The following is a 13,265-nucleotide window of genomic DNA, read 5'->3' as shown; positions in this document are numbered from 1 at the left end:
TGGATATTCAACAAATAACTGCTGTTGATCACTGTTGCTACCAAGGGCCTCAGATTCTGTTTCCTACAGAATAGAAACCACAACTTGCATCTTCAATGACTACAGCCAACTCCTTGCTGTTCTGGGGTTTGTACTCTTTCCGTTTACTGTAACACTTATCATACTGAATTGTGTTTCTTTGCTCACGTGACTTTTGCTCTCTCTGGACCAAAAGTCTTCTGGGGGCACAGTCCATGTCTCAAACATGTCTGCATACCCAGTGCCCAGCACACTGGCTGGTCCACGGCGGACACTTAACGAGTGTTTATTAAATTGTTTCCTCTCCTGTACAGTAATTTTCATCCTTTTTTGTTAGAAAAAGATGAGAAGAAAGATAAGTTGAGTCAGGGGCCACCTCTCCCTCAGGCCCTCCCTCCTCCTCAAAACACAGGAGAGCACCTCCATTATCTCTGCCATTCCCCAATACCTCTTAAAAGTCAAGCAAGTTTTACACAGTTCTAAACCTTTAGAGAAAAGAGACACATTAACAAGTGAGAGGAAACAAAAGAAAGAATTAAACAGCTGTGATGGTTTTTGCTCTCTTCATTCAGTGAACAAATATTTGGTCAGTTCCAACTGTGTCCATAGCAGAGTCTTAAGAACTGTGGGAAATACAAGTCCCTTCCTTGAGTTTGCCTTCAGAAGGAAAAAAGAAGAGAGAGTCAAGCATCTAAGAGACTGACAGCACATTTGGAACTGACTGGACATGAGAATTGATTCTTTGAGTTCTTGTTTCACATAGAAACAAAGATGTATTCAATGACAGTAGGGACTTTCTCATTTCTCAAATGCCAAAGCAAACTCCTCTTCTGCCAAGGCCAAGTTATACTGTACCTTCAATCCTCTCACAGAGTTTATGCAAAGAGTGCATGGGGCAGGTCTCGCACAGCTTGATCTGAGTTTTGGCACTCTGTAGGGCAGCAGCGGTACTGAAAGCTTGCTTCAGAGTCAGCATTACCTCATCGACCTACAAGAAGGAACAAAGCTCAGGTCGATATAAAAGTTGGCTTGCTTGGAAACACTAAAAACCCAATGGCAATGTGAGCCTTTACTGACTAAATAATAAATAATAGAATTTTGATGACTACAGAGCTGGCAGGGACAAAATATTAAACTTGAAAAGTAGGACCTTTCATCTATTATAATTGGACGGTGGATGAAATAAGATCATTTCAGTATGTGTAATATAATACTGGTCGGCTACTTGAATGCAACTTTCAAATCCCATGGAGGGTGACACTATCATAGACAGAGTAATTAGTAGATCAGGACACGGTTTAATTAAGTGATTTATCAGATAAAGACTTCTTTGGAAGTTTTGCCTGCCATATATAAGGAACAACAAAAGCGGTTCAACATTCACTTGTGTTAACTGTTTATTCTTCTGGATCACTTTCAATAGAAAAATAAACACTTGTAAGTGTTTAAATGAAATTCTGGGGGGAAAATAAGATCAATGTAAATAACAGTGGGAAATGTCTATGATCATTGCTGGTCTTACCTCCACAGCTTCCCATGGATTACCACTGCACTTCTGAATTACAACAGTTCTGACATCTGGGTATCTAGAGGCTGGGTCTCAATGTTAAGCCAGCAGCTTGCAAATATCCAGCTGGTTTCTTTCTTGCTCTTCCACTGACCCAGTCCAGAACATTCAATCTAGTCTTTTAGTTTCCTGTTGCTTCTTTGAAACCAACTAACAGCTCATCCTTAGGCACTGTTAAACCCCTCAGGCTTCACCTTCCTTTTCTGTGACCTAATCACCAATACAAAATGTGATTTTACTGGGCTGGAATTATGGCTCAGTGGTAGAGCGCTCGCCTAGTGCATTCGAGGCCCTGGGTTTGATCCTCAGTACCACATAAAAATAAAATAAAGGTATTTAGTCCAACTACAACTAAATAAACAAAATATTTTTCTAAAAAAGATGTGATTTTCCCACACTCTAGAACGTAGATCACATTCTGAAACCTACATGGCAGAGCTACTGAACTCTAAGGGCCTCATCCCAACTAACTTTGATATTCAAAAGCATTGGTCATACTTGGCAATCCACTCTTTCTTTTTTAACTTTATTCTTCCCCTTCCCCTATGGCCTGGTTTAAGAATAAGTCATTATCTAAAGAATTTAATCTACTTCTGCATTTCAGTATATGAGGAACCTGGAATATAAAGAAACTTTGCTCTCCAAATATTACTGAAATAAAAGATCAAACCAAACACTAAGCAGTCAGCCATTATTGCTATGTTTTATTATATTGCCAATCTTAAAAAGGTTTATGAATAATTTCATATTCTATCAATAAAAATGAATTGTTCATGTGATCTTACACTATAATTAAAAATAAATACTTCTAATATTAAAACTAAATGTGATTCATGTTAAATGCTTTGCATTCTGATTTTATTTGCTTTGTTTTATATTCAAAGGTAATTTAATTATTTATGCAGATACACATTTATTTCTATTTTCTTGTTTCTCATTTACTTGAGACACTGAAGGGGTTGGAAATTGGCTTAGTAATATAAATAGCTTTAGTTTTGGTAATCTGTCATTTAATTATACTGCCTTGTAAAGCCTCCTGTGGAAATACTGAATGTTTGTATTCTCTTTTCTATTTCTAGATGAAACAAGAAGCCATTTCAAAAGTGTCTAAAATGTGTCTACCAACTTCTCCTGGCCACAACACTTTGACTAATAAAATGTTAAATGTTTTGTTTGCTGAAGTCCACAATTTTTTTCCAGATGGCCTATATATTCTATCATGAAATCAGAACAACCAAAAGTTCAAATTAGTACACTAAGAATACCAAAACAAAACAACAACAACAAAAAACTGTAAGTCATGTAAAAAGGTTAAAAGCTAAGGAATGAGCAAAGACAAATCAATCATATGCAAACCAAAGGAAAGTATTCTTGGCATTACCATCTGACAAAATCACATTCCCAGTGAAAAGCATGATATTGGACAAATAAAGCTAATTTATGATATGAAGGAGAAAATATATAATAAATACTCGTAAGCATTATAACCAAATTTAGGTATTATATAGCATTTTAAAGTAAGTCTCTAAGAATAACAGACTTGTGTAAAGACTTCAAAAGATCATCTAGTCTAATTCTCTGGGAAATTTTAAATTCACAAAGTATTCAATAAAGAATGGCACTGATCCATTTTAACAACTGTTAACAAGGTAATGTTCTACTTCAGTGCTAACCAGTCACCCACATATTGAAGTGTTCTCTATGTTTGTTAGATTTTAAGCCCCTCTGTCACATTCTATATTGTGTGTAAATTCTCACGTGACCACTTGTATGCCTGAAGTCTCCTCCCATAGTTCCCAGGCTAAACAATTCCAGTTACTTGCATTTTTACTCAGATGAAAAACATTCCATAGATAATTGCTCATTCCTGAAACATCGACAACTTTTCCTTACCATTGAAATCACAGATCTCAAACTTGAACCTGTCTTTTTACCTGCTATCTTCTCAACTTTGCTCCTTAATAGTTAGAGATTTAATTTTTAGTTTAATCAATACCAGATATAAGAGAAAGATAACTTCCTAGACTGTATACCTCATTCTCCTATCAATATGCTAATATTTTATTTATAATGAATACCATGCTTATTTCATTAATTACTAATATCATATAAATTTTGAGTCTTGGGTAACATGGATTTTTTTTCCCCTTTCTTCTTCCTTTTGGTTATACTTTCCCTGAATAGTTTTCTCTGCATCTATGGAATTTAGATATTCTTTGTTTTTTTCACACTCTTTAAAAATCAATTTTGGAGAAAGCACTTTTAATGAATTATTTTCTACAAATTTGAAGAGTTGGTTAGACAAGATGAGCTCTTAATGCTCTTTCAAGGAGGAAGCGAGAGGGATCACTAAGCATTTGAACTTAACCGCAACCCTCTGGAGCCCTTCAGAACACTATAGTATTTACCAACTCATAACAACTGTTACAAAGAAGCAAAAGAAAATGCTAATTGTGTGTTCCTGTTACTCAGAAAAGATGTAAGCATGCACTCCTTTTGAAATATTTTTGTCTTCTACAACTGCCAAGCCACATCAATCAATCTAACACTGCTTGAACTGACATTATTTGGCTATTTTGTTTTGCTCTGTTTGTTGGCTGCTTGAGCCATCCCTCTATTATGCAGAAATGTACAGTTAATGTTTCTTTTGGCTTGCAGCTCTGATGTCTCACTATTCATTTTAAGAGGATTAGTGATAAAATTAAATAGGGTTTGAAAGATCCTAGCAGGGGCTGTTCTTAAGAATAATGAGGCTAAAACTTGGACTCTGAAAGTGGTTTAAGTAACAGAAGGGCATTTGCAGCCAGTGCAGTCTGTTGCCTTAGTCACAGCGCATGATAGGTGGAAAGACAGCATGTCCAAGACCTTCTGCAATTCCATTTCTAAACCCATTCTACAAGCACTGGAGGGGGGGGGGGCACTAAAAATCTATGAAAGAAAATGGAAATAAAAGGGGGTTTACATAGCTTTCCTTTTCATGCAAGGGATGCAGTGAGCAGAGACCGGCCAACACCAGGAAAATGCCTGAAGTTAAGAGCGATATGCTCATTCCATCATTCAAACTATGAAAATACCAGGCTGGGAACATAGCTCAGTGGTACAGCACTTGCCCAGCACACACATGGCCCTGATACAATCCCTACAAAGAAAGAAAGAAACCAACTATCAAAAACAGTACAAGGATATAACGTGAATGAGAAATAAGCCAAACTGTCAACTTCACAGGGGAATGGCTAGTAATGCAAACAGATAAAAGAAGACCGTTGTTTGGCAGGAACTGTAAGAAACTTGTTCAGAGTGTAGTCAGAGTCCTAAAGACAGGACAGTAAAAGACTCAATTCCTCAGAAAAGGGACTCAAAAGGCTTCAGAAGGGTGTGCTATTTTGGCTGGGTCTTGAGTAAAAAGAAGGGGAAGGGCATTCAGATTTTGGTAAGGTGGGCCCACACCTGCTTAACCACTAAAGAGGCAACTCCAGTCCTGCACAATCTCCTTGTAGAGCAGAGGGTGACCCCTTGAGGCCCACATGGTCCCCTTACCCAGACTGGTAGAATGGGAAGCAGTAAGCCCTGGCTGTGGCCTCTTTGGCCACAGTCGTCTCCTCACTCTACAGAGTGGACAGTGACCTCTGAACCATAGCTGCACTCCCCCAAGCCTCCAGGGGCCTTCGGACACTCACTGAAATCGTAGATCTCAGGCTGTGGCTGGGAGTGTAGCTCAGTGGTAGAGCTCTGGCTTAGTATGTGCAAGGCCCTGGTTTCAATCCCCAGTACTGGGCAGGGGGGGATCCTTGCTGGCATGTATGCCCCATGCACTTCATCACCTTCTGGTTTCTGTAAGCACAATCATACCAATGATCAAACCAGTCTCTGTGGTTTGGCTCAGAAAACAGCTTGTGACAGAACAACCTGGGTGAAGGCACAGTTGTGAAGGGCACGGCACTGCAGTGTGTGTGGAGAATCACAGCACAAGAGGTTGAAGAAGAAGGAAGGTAGCCCCATCACATGCTGGACCATCTAGCTATCATCCCTTAATAAGAAACTGTATACTAGGCTCCTGTGGGATCTGGTGAGAAATAGAACTCCAACTTAATGTGGAAAATTTATAGGTGACAGATTAACCCGGTGGCAGAAGGAACATGAAGATCACTGATAAAGGAATCTAGATAAAGAAAAATCCCCAGAAAGAGCACAGAGGAAAGGGAGGATGGAAGAAAGAGACGCGTCTATCTTCACGACAACAGGTACTGGCAAACAACGGGATACAGAAGGTGACGGAATGCATTAAGGTCCTTAAGTTACAGAGTTGGGTAAATGGTGCTGCCTAAATAAAAACTAGGGGATCCACAAGAGGTTTTGAAAAGGCAGGGCAGGATGGGATCCAGAACATGGTAGAAGGATCAGCCTTAGACAGGAGGAGGGACAAGGTGGGAAGGAGGGAGGTATGAGTGCCAGGGATGAGTAAGGAGTGTGGCACAGATGGCCACACTCCTTATGTTATCCTTTGCTACCAAACTTACATGGCTATATTTTTCTAGTGTTGTCAATGGTTCTCTTTCCCTCTACCCACTGGGTGTTCACTCACCCCCATGCCTTCCACTATTATTATCTAATGACCACCCTCATATTTCTATCTCACATCCTAAAGTGAACCTAATCAACACAGATCACATGGTATAAATGTGGACTATTTCCCAAGTATGGTTAATTATCTAGAAGAAAAGTGAAACTCAAATGGAACTTTCTAGAAAAAGAAACTATTAAGGATAGAAATTTTATATTCCCTAGAAAAAAATGTAGAGACCTGGGGGCCCTAGTCAAAAAGTTCCTTCATACCAATCCATTCTCACTTTTTCATTACTCCTAACTTAAAAGTGTTTTCTCCGGGAACGTGAAGGCAGGGGAACTATAAGATGCACCAAGGAAATGAGGACAATACTGCCTTGCTCATTTACTTATTCCTAAGTAGATGTGCTGCCCTGGTAGAGATACTAGGCTGGATTACATGTTGTTATGGTTTAGTTATCAGGGGTCTCCCAAAAGCTATGTGTGAGACAATGCAAGAGGGTTTAGAGGTGAAGTATTTGCTTTTCTCATCTTGTTATCTGAGCAATGGAAAAAGCAACAGCTTTTTCTCTTACTAGTCTTTTCCTATCTCTTAAAACTACTCCTGGTACCATGACTGGGTTTGTTAAATCCATATAAAGTATCCAGAATTAAAAACTGCCACGGCAATTAGTTTTTGTTTCTCTAGTTCTGTGCTGCCTGGAAGGGTAAAAATATATTCCTAGATGCCCTCTTCTTTTCCCTCTGAGGCCTGGGTTCACAAAGACAAGCCTTCTGTAAGAGAGATGTGCTGGCAGAAGCACAGGGTCAGCATTAACACCACTCACCAGAGATTCACTGGCACACTGGAACACATAACAAATGTACTGGCTCATCCCAGGCTCTGGAGACTCCCGGCAGATAAAGCCAAAGTGATCAACGTGCTTTATACCCTAGATGAGGGGAAAGAAGAACAATACCGAAATTATGGGAACATGTCCTTTTAACAACCATGGGAATCCACCTTGCTTCTACACCTTCCCAGTTTCAGGAATTTCTCCTTCACAGAAAAGTGATGGGGAACATAATGTCACAGCAAATGTACACATGGCCTGTTGACTCATAATAAAGGATGAGACCAGCTCAGATTGTTTTGTTTCTGATAAACACTCTGACTCAGGGCCACAGGAAGAAAAATAGTGATATCATAATCCACTGAACCTTGTAATAAAACCACTACTCCAATGTTTCCAAGTAACAGTTTTCAATTTATTGTCTTCTTAAAAGAGCAGTCTTCTATATGTAGCTAAGAATCTGAAGAAACTACAACTGACAATATTCAAATACTATGCAATTTGCTGAAATATGAATGAAATACTAGAATATCTATTTATAGACACTCAAAGAGGCACACTGGTAAAAGATGGATATTTTTTTAAAAGATTATTACAGGTCCCAATTATTCACATTCATAAATCACTGTACTTCTTGGACCCAGGCTATATAGCCTCACCTATATTTAATAAAAAATTCAGAATATTTGTCACTTTCATTCAGTCTGAATATATGCATGCATACCAATAAGTAGATGACCTTATTTTAATAGCAAGCACAGTACTTTGAAAAGCAAGATAGACAAAAAGTTTAAAGTTGTCCTAAAATCACCTAAATCTAAGAAGAAAACAGACTCTGGAATTAGAATTGTACTTAAACCTAGCTAATCTGCTAGATATGAGACACCGTGCTGGGTTGCTAAGGAGGGATAAGGTTGCAGTGTGGTACAACTCATTAGTGATTCAGGATTATCTTTGGGAGCTGGGGTGTAGTTCAGTGGTAGAGCAATTGCCTAGCATGTTGTGAAGCCCTGGGTTCCATCTCCAGCACCAGCGAAGTGTGGTGGGGATAGTCTCTACTAACTTAGTACTAAATAGGAAAAATTCACAGAACTTCATTAGCTCAGCAGGTCTTCAGGTGCTGGCAATATTCCCAGCAAAAAAAAAAGAAAGAAAAAAGCCACTCCCTTATTCTCCATGCTTGCCAGGAAAACAGTCATACAGATTTTAAAGAAAGAAACATTTGTAGGTGTGCAGTACTCAAAAACAGGCCTATTTCTTAATACAGTGGCATTGTATCAACTTGAGTCCATGGAAAGAGGTACTGTAATGAGAGAACTTTCCACCAATTTCCCTCATGCTTTTGTTTAATTCTTCTCCTGAACCACAATATCAGAGCTTGCCTTTAATAAAAAAGAAGAGCAAAATTGTATTTGAACTTCCAGTTTTATATATTTGGATCTTCTTTTTCTTCCCATTTTTTTTAACTGGTTTCTTTTGGATATTCCATGAGCACTATTTTTCTTAGTGGGAGACTTGGGAAACACGGGGGCAGAGAAATATGTGTGCTTTTAAGGATGTCTCTTGGTACTGTGGGGGCAGGAACTGCACCTAGTTTATGTAGTGCTTTCTCTCCAGCACTCACACAAGACCCACTATATAGAAAGGGCCCATTCACTCAACATTTACCAAACCCCTAAGGTAACAGTTTCATTTTATTCTAACATCTCACATCAAAGCATAAAACACCTGCCTTCGTGGAGCTTATGATCTTATAGAAATTCCCAGTAAACATATCATAAGGATACTTAATAAGTTCTTTCTCAGGTAAATTAAGAATTTTCTAAAATTCTTTGGTACCAAAAAGAATTTCTACCACATTTCTGTGTCCTTTAAATAGGAATTTAGAAATGTATAATATATATTCCTCTTAAAATGATGTGCCACTAAGTTATTGGAGTACAGAATGTTTATACATACAAAATAATTTTGTGTATCCATATAATAGAAAAAAATACTATCAATCCCTGGGTCCTTAGGATGCTAGTTTATGCCTAACATTATAATCATATATATATATATTTTTTTTTTTTTTAAGTTGTCCACGGACCTTTATTTTATATGCGGTGCTGAGAATCAAACCCAGTGCCTCACACATGCTAGGCAAGTGCTCTACCACTGAGCCATAACTCCCTAACATTATAATCTTGTACACATTTGGCTGCATCAATTATTTTAACAACATTTAAATACATAGTTTGTGAATTAAAGATAAAAGAACAAAAATACTAAAAATGTTCTTTTCAAAATTTAAGATTTACATTAGCAGAAGCTGAAAACCCTAGTTCTCCTTTTACTACCTGCTATGGTATAAAGAGCAAACATGACTCAGTTATACCCACAAGTCCCACTGCCCAAGGTTAAGGAACACTAACTGTGAAGTACTTTGAAAAGAACTCACCACCAAAAAATTCCAGCAGTGGAAGGGATTTGATGAAGTGTCATGACAAAGAGAAAGAGCTTATTAGTATGAAGACAACTGTTAGGATGGACACTAAGGGACCTGGACAGGATTTGTTACATAAAGAATGAACAAATTTTAATTTTTCATAACAAATTTTATTTTTAAAAAATTAAAAATTAAAGAACATTAAAATGTGAGGGAGTTTATGCCCAGTTATTCTGTGGATAGTTGTGGAAAAAAAAAAACTTAATGGGTTTCTTCAAAAACTATTTTACAACTCAATACATACCTGAGAACAAGAGGAGATATCTTTAAAATTCTTTTCTAGCACAACTGATTTTGTGTCTGGACTGATAAGGTTAATCTCAAATCGCCCAACCTTGAAAATAAAAGTACTCCAGTTAATTTCAACTCACAAGGACCTAACATCTTACTTTACTACTAAATATTCAAATAGCAATAATAGATTCAAATTCCTGATATATCCACATGTTCTCCAACATGCAATCCAACCAGTATTTTTTAAAATACTTTTTAGTTGTGGGTGGACACAAAACTTTTATTTTATTTATTTATATGTGGTGCTAAGGATCGAACCCAGTGCCTCACATGTGCTAGGCAAGCACTCTACCACTGAGCCACAACCCCAACCCCTCAAACCAATATTCTGACTCCAAATATCAGTTTTATAATATCAAAATATTCCTTTTCTTTATCAAAGATAATGAAAATTAAATTGCTCTTAAATTATGAGATGAAAAATTATTTTTCAGATGAGAAATTGCCTTTCAAAAAATGTGCCATCATTCCTCATTTCATAATTTCTGAAAGTATCAATTATTTATTTATACTATAATCATTCTTTCTCCCAAATACTCAATGAAATGATATAAACATAACTGAACTAAGTTAAAAATTTTTAAATAATGAGACATTCAGAAAAATTAACAGTAAGAACTATGACTTGTTAAGAAAAAGAGAAAATGTGACAGCCCGAAAACTTACTTAAACTTATCACCAAAGGAAAGACCAGAGGTACATTAATCATTAACCAAGAGCCTAGAGGACCCCCAGCGCCCGAAAAAGATGAACTTTTTTGCAGGGTGGGGACAGGATGAACTTTTTTTTTTTAAATAAACTAGTCCTAGTGCATAAAGCAAATATTATGCACTGGGACTCTTTACTGAAGTACACCCTGGAATTTCCTTCTGGGGTTCTTTAAAGCAGAATAAAAGGGAAGTCATTCTGTTTTTTCTAGAAAACTCAAATGTTAACAAGCTGAAGATGAAAGACCATCTACAAAACACTGTTGTAACTTAAGTTCTTTAAGTAGAGTTTGACATTTTCTGTACCCTGCAGGACATTCAAAAACAGTTTTAGAATTAAGAACTCTTTTTTTTTTTTTTACACCCATAATATGACTGACATTAAATCATTCAATAATCAGTCCAGTGGACGATCAGGCCAGTCGTGTTTCTTTAACCTTTCCTTTGGTATGCACAGTAAGTTGATGTGTTCTCATCTGAAATACACTTAGGAGTCTCTGGAGTTTTCATCTTTCTCTCTAGAAAGATCATCTTTTCTCTCCATGCCAAATAAGACTCCTAGATTACCTCTTCCAATCCTGAAAAGACTGTCTCTCTGCAGTTATTTTAAAAAGAAAAGAAAAAAAAATCTTTAAGAATCAACTCAAGACAATGGTGATAGATAGGAAGAGCATCCATCACATGACTAATCTTGGAATACAGAGTGATCCATCCCAGGTTCCACCAGGTCACCATGACGCTCCTCTCATTAGCCCTTTCTCCTCCTCTTCCTCTCCTGGCTACAGCCCATGCTCTATGTCTGCCTCTCTCGCCTTCTAGGTTTTCCTGTGCGCTCTTTCCCCACCGGGACTATCTGCATTTGAGGGGAAAACACATGAAAGTTGGATTCTTTCTCACAACTACTGGAGTGAGCAGGAAGAACTAGGAGGTAAGTGCCCTGTCCAGCCACGTGTGCTGGAGCCGGCCAGGAGCACCCAGTGCTGGTACCTGAAACAGCATCGTTCTGTTCTTCTCCGAATCCGAGGGCTGCACGTGGCTGGGCGCGCTCGCGTGTCTCCTTCGAGGCTGTGATTTCTGGGCGTTCTCGTGAACTTTCCTTTGCAGGGCTCCAGTGACACTGCTGCACCGAGACCGAAACTCCTGCTGTTCATCAAAGCCACAGTCCTCCAAAATCCGCTCGGGGAAACAAACACGGGAGCTGGACAGGGCGGGCTGGCTGGCCACGGCGGGCAGCGCAGGGCGGCTGTTGGCAAGGCCCTCCGCCTCCTCTGGAAAGCTGTCTCCTGGGGACCCAGGCGACTCAGCCTCGAAGACCACCAGATCTTCGCCAGGATCCGCTTGCTGCTCGCCCTGCAGCCGCAGGCGCTGCTGTTCGTGCAGGCTGAACTTCTCAATGCAATCATCAATGAGGCTGGATGGGGCCTTCTTGTGAGTCACTACCACCTTGCCGCAGTACAGGACTTCGAACTTCTGAGAGTTGTAAAAGGCATCCTCGTTATCTTTGCTGGGTTTGGCATCCTCTTTCATGGCTGCTTTAGATAACTGCCTTATACTACTGATTACATCAGGAACCTGGGGAAAAAATTGAAACACCTGTTCAGCGGAATATTCTCAGATGATTTATATTTACCTAGACCTGCTATTACCATATGAAATGGATTTTCACCCTAAATGGTAGAATATAGGAAACAATAAACCCTGCACAAGATAAAGCAGAAACTTAAACTATACTGTATGACAAAAAATGACTTCAAGGTAAAGTTGAAATTCAATGTAAGTTTATTAAAATTCAAACCTGGTAGGCTGAGACAAGAGGATCACAAGTTCAAAGTCAGCCTCAGCAATTTTGTAAGGCCATAAGCAACTTAATGAGACCCTAACTCAAAATAAAAAATATAAAGGGCTGTGGATGTGGCTTGTGATTGAGTTCCCTGGTTTCAAACCTTGGTACCAGAATAAATAAATAAATAAATAAATAAATAAATAATGAGATTGAAACTTAATACCAGTATTATACTCTTTCACTTTAAATGAATTAATTTCCAAAAACAAAACCATAAGACTATATAGACTACTATAAACTTTTTTTTTTAAAGAGAGAGTGAGAGAGAGGGGAGAGAGAGAGAGAGAGAGAGAGAGAGAATTTTAATATTTATTTTTTAGTTATCGGCGGATACAACATGTTTGTTTTGTATGTGGTGCTGAGGATCGAACCGGGGACGCACGCATGCCAGGCGAGCGCGCTACCACTTAAGCCACATCCCCAGCCCCTACTATAAACTTTTAATAAAGCATAATATATCTTTTGATAACTTCTAAAAGTTTTAATGAGTTTTAACAGAAAGGAACCAAAGTTCCAACAATGAGGATAAAACAAACATTCTGGATAAAGAGATTAAAACCCAACACACAGTGTTAGTCATTAGGGAAGATGCAAACTAAAACCACAACCAGATACCACTACTGCTATTAGAAAACCTAACATCAAAAAAGTAAGTGCCAGCAAGGATGTGAAGCAAGTGGAACTCTCATACACTGTATGCAGAATGTATGTAAAATGACACACTCTTTAAAAAGCCGTTTGGCAGTTTCTTTGGTATTAAACATATATCTACATCACAACGAGCGGCCCTTCTACTCCTAGAGATTTTTCTAAGATTAGAAAATATACCCACACAAGGGCTAGTGTGCAAAAATTCATACCAACTTTGATCACAATACCAAAACACTGAAAACGACCCAAATACCCATCAATAAGTGAACACAGAGAGCAAATGTGATACATGCATACAGAG

At 38.4% G+C, this 13,265-nt stretch overlaps 1 protein-coding gene across 5 annotated transcripts in view; it reads right to left on the bottom strand.

Moving 5' to 3' along the window:
* Positions 1 to 13,265, bottom strand: part of Tbc1d4 (TBC1 domain family member 4) — a 194,326-nt gene that overhangs the window by 54,707 nt on the left and 126,354 nt on the right. For all 5 annotated transcript variants that reach the window (XM_048801300.1, XM_048801301.1, XM_015498733.2 and 2 more), the window contains exons 2-5: positions 11,458 to 12,042; positions 9,714 to 9,803; positions 6,976 to 7,080; positions 874 to 1,006 (exon numbers count right to left, since the gene is read on the bottom strand). In XM_048801300.1, the coding sequence (XP_048657257.1) occupies positions 874 to 1,006; positions 6,976 to 7,080; positions 9,714 to 9,803; positions 11,458 to 12,042 (913 nt within the window). The remainder of the gene's footprint in view (positions 1 to 873; positions 1,007 to 6,975; positions 7,081 to 9,713; positions 9,804 to 11,457; positions 12,043 to 13,265) is intronic.

Source organism: Marmota marmota, unplaced genomic scaffold, assembly GCF_001458135.2.
Source record: "Marmota marmota marmota unplaced genomic scaffold, marMar, whole genome shotgun sequence".
In the NCBI taxonomy this organism is placed as follows: Eukaryota; Metazoa; Chordata; class Mammalia; order Rodentia; family Sciuridae; genus Marmota; species Marmota marmota.
The sequence above is the reverse complement of the archived record's forward strand: the minus strand, read 5'-3'. Positions and strand labels throughout refer to the sequence as shown.